The sequence below is a fragment of the Kryptolebias marmoratus genome, linkage group LG4 (assembly GCF_001649575.2).
Source record: "Kryptolebias marmoratus isolate JLee-2015 linkage group LG4, ASM164957v2, whole genome shotgun sequence".
Classification (NCBI taxonomy): Eukaryota; Metazoa; Chordata; class Actinopteri; order Cyprinodontiformes; family Rivulidae; genus Kryptolebias; species Kryptolebias marmoratus.
This window is the reverse complement of record NC_051433.1, coordinates 155,423-159,864: the sequence shown is the minus strand read 5'-3', so window position 1 is coordinate 159,864 and position 4,442 is coordinate 155,423. Positions and strand designations below refer to the sequence as shown.

General features: G+C 44.4%; 2 protein-coding genes across 2 annotated transcripts in view; both read left to right on the top strand.

The window, feature by feature from the left end:
* zgc:77375 (uncharacterized protein LOC402927 homolog) overlaps positions 1 to 1,932 on the top strand; it is an 11,489-nt gene extending 9,557 nt beyond the window's left edge. Inside the window, exons 6-9 of the mRNA XM_017440719.3 lie at positions 635 to 809; positions 887 to 1,063; positions 1,253 to 1,421; positions 1,546 to 1,932. Coding sequence (XP_017296208.1) covers positions 635 to 809; positions 887 to 1,063; positions 1,253 to 1,421; positions 1,546 to 1,746 — 722 coding nt within the window. The 3' untranslated portion in view covers positions 1,747 to 1,932. The remainder of the gene's footprint in view (positions 1 to 634; positions 810 to 886; positions 1,064 to 1,252; positions 1,422 to 1,545) is intronic.
* A 1,135-nt stretch (positions 1,933 to 3,067) lies between these two features.
* The window catches only part of pcif1 (phosphorylated CTD interacting factor 1), an 8,517-nt gene continuing 7,142 nt past the window's right edge, over positions 3,068 to 4,442 (top strand). Inside the window, exons 1-2 of the mRNA XM_017440717.3 lie at positions 3,068 to 3,176; positions 4,103 to 4,257. Of these exons, the coding sequence (XP_017296206.1) occupies positions 4,131 to 4,257 (127 nt within the window). The 5' untranslated portion in view covers positions 3,068 to 3,176; positions 4,103 to 4,130. The remainder of the gene's footprint in view (positions 3,177 to 4,102; positions 4,258 to 4,442) is intronic.

The window sequence follows — 4,442 nt, the reverse complement described above, 5'->3', positions numbered from 1 at the left end:
ATTTATCAGGTCTCAGTTCGAGTCATTTATCAGGTCTCAGTTCGAGTCATTTATCAGGTCTCAGTTCGAGTCATTTATCAGGTCTCAGTGAACCTGTGTCTGTCAGAAGATGAGTTTGGAACATGGTGCAGACAAATTATTCAACTGATTAATGAACCTTTTCAGTAAAAATAATTCTGTATTTCATTCATTCATTCATTCATTCATTCATTCATTCATTCATCCATTCATCCATTCATTGATTCATCCATTCATTCATTCATCCATGTATCAGAAGTTCCACAGTTTGTTGGAGCCTCTCCTCCAACATCCTGGAGTGAACATCGTTTGGAGAGTCTGAGATGTAAGATTTGTCAATAGTTGGGAGGATAATCCAAAAAAGGGGTAAAAAACAAAAACCGTCTCCAGCTAGAAATTTAACAGAGGTCCAGTTGTTTTTGTTTTTAACCTTTTGTTGAGATTTATTGTGTCCTGGATAACTGAGAATCTACACCAGCATATTGGAGGGATCACACTTCTCATATTTGTTTTTAAAGTTGAACATGCTGAGCAGATTCCTGCAGCATAGCTTTATGTGTGGAAGCTCCTCCCCTCTGCACTCAGTGTCTTTATTACGGATGTTGTTTTACTACAGCGATCATCCTGTTTGGGGAGCCAATCAGGTGGGAGACCAACCTGCAACTGCTGATTGACGTGCTTCTGACCAACGGCAAACCTGACTGTGTGTATGACACCTGGCTGCCAAACCAGTTGCCCGTTCTTGCCTGCAACATGGATCTACTATGGATGGCAGATGCCCCATCACCACGGTAACAAACACTTCCTATTAGGTGTCAGGTGGAGGGTCGGGCTCCTCATCAGTAGTTCCTTTGCTGTCCTGTGACAGATTTGGTCACGGGATGTTCCTGCTGTGTTTGGAGTCAGTCTACAAGAAGCTGACAGGTCGAGAGCTGCAATACGAAGCACTGTTAGGAAAACCCAGTCTGCAAACGTACCAGTATGCAGAGCAGCTGCTGCGGCAGCAGAACCACAACCGCAAACTGTCCACGATCTACGCTGTCGGGTAGGCATGACTTCTTTAACGCCATCTGTAATCATCTAAGAGAATCAAAAACTACGCTAACATCCTCCGTCTGTGTCTAACCAAACCACAAACGGTGCTAATACCGGTTCTGATCCAGCTGTAACACTGAGGTTTGAACTGAGTTTAGCACCATCTATAAACAGCCTGTGTCGTGTTCTTGTTGTGTAGTGACAACTTGATGACAGACATTTATGGTGCTAACCTGTACAAACGCTACCTGGCTCAGCAACATGCCGCCATGACACCCAGTGCCAAGTTGGTTGCCCAGGGAACAGGGAGCCAGGTGGCAATGGCAGAAGAAGAACTGGGATCTGCTGTCCGCTGTTGCTCCATCCTGGTATGAAAAGAAAGCTGGTTATTACTTTTCCTTACTTCATCTAAATGAAGAAAAAAAATGTGACTTTGGGTTCAAACAGCTGCCCTACATTTGGTTGTTGATTTAATTACTTACCTGTCCCCAGGTATGCACAGGTGTCTACAAGCCCCACTCTCCAATGCCTCGTGACCAGAAAGGTGCCTTCTCAGAGATGGTATTCAGTAGTCACCGAGACCTAAAACTGGAGCTGGACCTGGTGGAGCCGGATCACGTGGTGGAGGATGTGGAGGCTGCCATTGACCTGCTGCAGCAGGAGAGTTCTGTCACCCTACTGACACCTGACTGACACCTGTCTGACACCTGTCTGACACCTGACTGACACCTGACTGACACCTGTCTGACATCTGACTGACACCTGACTGACACCTGTCTGAATTAGATGAGTTACTTTTTAAACTAATAAAACTGAAGTTTAACCATTTTTAGTTTTGAACTGTGAACATCATAAAGAATATAAATACCCTAAAATGTTCTTCTCATGATCATTATTTTCACACTAACATAAACCATCAACCTGAGAGCAAATATAGACCAGGGTCTAAAACCAGGGCTCAGGTGTGTCATAATAATTAATTTATATCATTAGATATTCTAAGTCTTAATTTTAATGTAAAAACCCCAAACCCAAAGTTCTAAGACCTCTCTGATATCTGTCGTCCTGCAAAGAGGCTTTCTTCGTATAACAAAAGATCACAATTTGGGTAAACTTTGTTTTATAGTTTATTTTATATCCACTGTTATTGTGCCATCTAGTGGTAGTACAGTGGGATTGCTTTTATATGGAGGAAAAGATTGATTGAATAAATGATTCTCAGATTGTTTCAGTCTCACAACAACCAGAAACAAACAACAGTTTGTTCCCCTCTCCTCTGCTGTGCTCTACACATCTGAAGTAACATCAATAAATGTTGGAAACTTCTTGAAGTTCTACAGTATGAACCAACCTAATTATAGTACTGTAGTAGTAGCAACAAAAGTAACTTTCTGAATCTATATTTTCACATTTTTAGCAATTATTAGAATGATGTAAAAAAAAACTTTAGTCGTTTTAGCATTTATTTTGATTTCTGGAGATTTTCTAAGGACCCTCACTTGATGTTTCATGACACACAGTGGTGCCCCAAGTTCAGCTTTGGGAATCACAGGCATAAATAAATCTGTAAACAAGTACTTCTTTTTAAACATTTATTAAAGTTTCCTTTTATGTATTAAAAATTTAAATAATTTGTTGTTGTCAACAACACGAATTAGTCAATTGTGATGTAATATTTTATTTTCATTTTATATTTATTGATACGTTAATCTTAATCATATACATTGTCTCGTTGTCAAGAGAGGGCTGTTTTATATGAACAAAATAAAAATATAGATTAGTCATTACACCGTGTACTGCAGGTAAAAGTATCAAAGCAGGATAAGCATTATTTACAGATTAAAGATGATTTTTTTATGCTGATTCAGTCCACATGCGGCCTGCTTTAAACCACGGACTGTAAAGATATAATTCACAGTTTTTAAGTTTAAACAGGCTTGACCTCCCAAATATGGCGCCGGGAAGTGTACACGTCGGCACAGGAAGCGGACCGGCCGCCGCGCCTGCGCGGTAGCGCTGTCAGGATCCCTGTAAAGATGTCTGAGCAGGCGGGGAGGGAGCGGAGCGGAGGACCCGAAACAAAAGCAGAGAACCCGTAACTGTCTGCTGTTTCACCGTTCAAGGTAAGAGTAGGAGCGCTGCAGGGACCCTCCGACCACACCGACAGGTGGCTGAAGGTTTCGGCTGGCAGGAGAAGCAGGTTCTCGCTGCGTGGCGCGGTTGAGTTTGTAGTTCAAAGCAGAAATGTTGACGAGGGCGCGCAGAGCAGTAACAGGGGCGTGTCCGCCATCTTGTGAACAGCAGCTGCGTGTTTAAACACAGGCCAAGCGGATTGCCTCAAATGGCCGCTTACAGCCCGCCAGTCGGCGGAGGCTGCCGTCTCTCTGTGTTTTGAAGGCACTTAAAGCGGTTTGGGCCGCTCACGGAGCCGTACTGACAGCTATGGGGTCGGTGTGCTGTGCGCGGGCTTCGAGGAGCAGCCGCAGCCTTTTGTTGTCCTCCTCCCCCTCCTCCCTGTTTGTTAGAAAACCCTGCAGTGCGCATGCGTGTAACCATGGCGCTCATTTCTGCGTCTGAGGAGGAAAACAGAATCAAATATATGAACCGATTCATCACAGCGCGCGCTAACGCATCTGCAGATACACATCGACGGTTCAGCTGTTCTGTTACTCACCTTGACACCTGTTCAGACACGAGTTGAGCAGCTGATCGATCACTGATCGGGTGAAATCTGTCAGGAAGGACGTTTCCCGCCTTTCCATCAGCCGTCAGTCAGAGACCAGAACCGTAGAGCAAAACCCTGCCTCAGAACAGACAGTACCTGCCCTCACACCTGCCCTCACACCTGTTTTCTGTAAAAGCCTGAGCTGCACTTCTTGTCGAAGCATTTTAAACTTTAGTTGTTTCCGTGCAGAAGTCACAGCTGAGTGTCCCGTGAGTCCCAATTTATTAAAAAAAGATCAAATTATTAAAACTGTTTTTTTTTTTACTGTACCCCTGGCAGCACACTTTTGTTTTATTGTGAAAGTCTGTGTCTTCCTGTTAATAGGTCCATGTAATTCTGAGGGGCAGTAGAAATGTCCAATAACAGCCAGGGATCTGTGAAGGGGGAGGCGGCCACAATGGTGTCCCCTTCAGGCTCCGCCTCCTCCCAGGGACCGCCTCTTTCTCCATCCACCACCTCCAAATCACCTGAGCTTCCAGGTACAGACATCCAGTTCTCGTCTGTCTGTCTGTCTGTCTGTCCTCTCACCTCTCTGTCTATCTGTCCTCTCACCTGTCTGTCTGTCTGTCCTCTCACCTGTCTGTCTATCTGTCCTCTCACCTGTCTGTCTGTCTGTCCTCTCACCTCTCTATCTGTCCTCTCACCTGTCTGTCTGTCTGTCCTC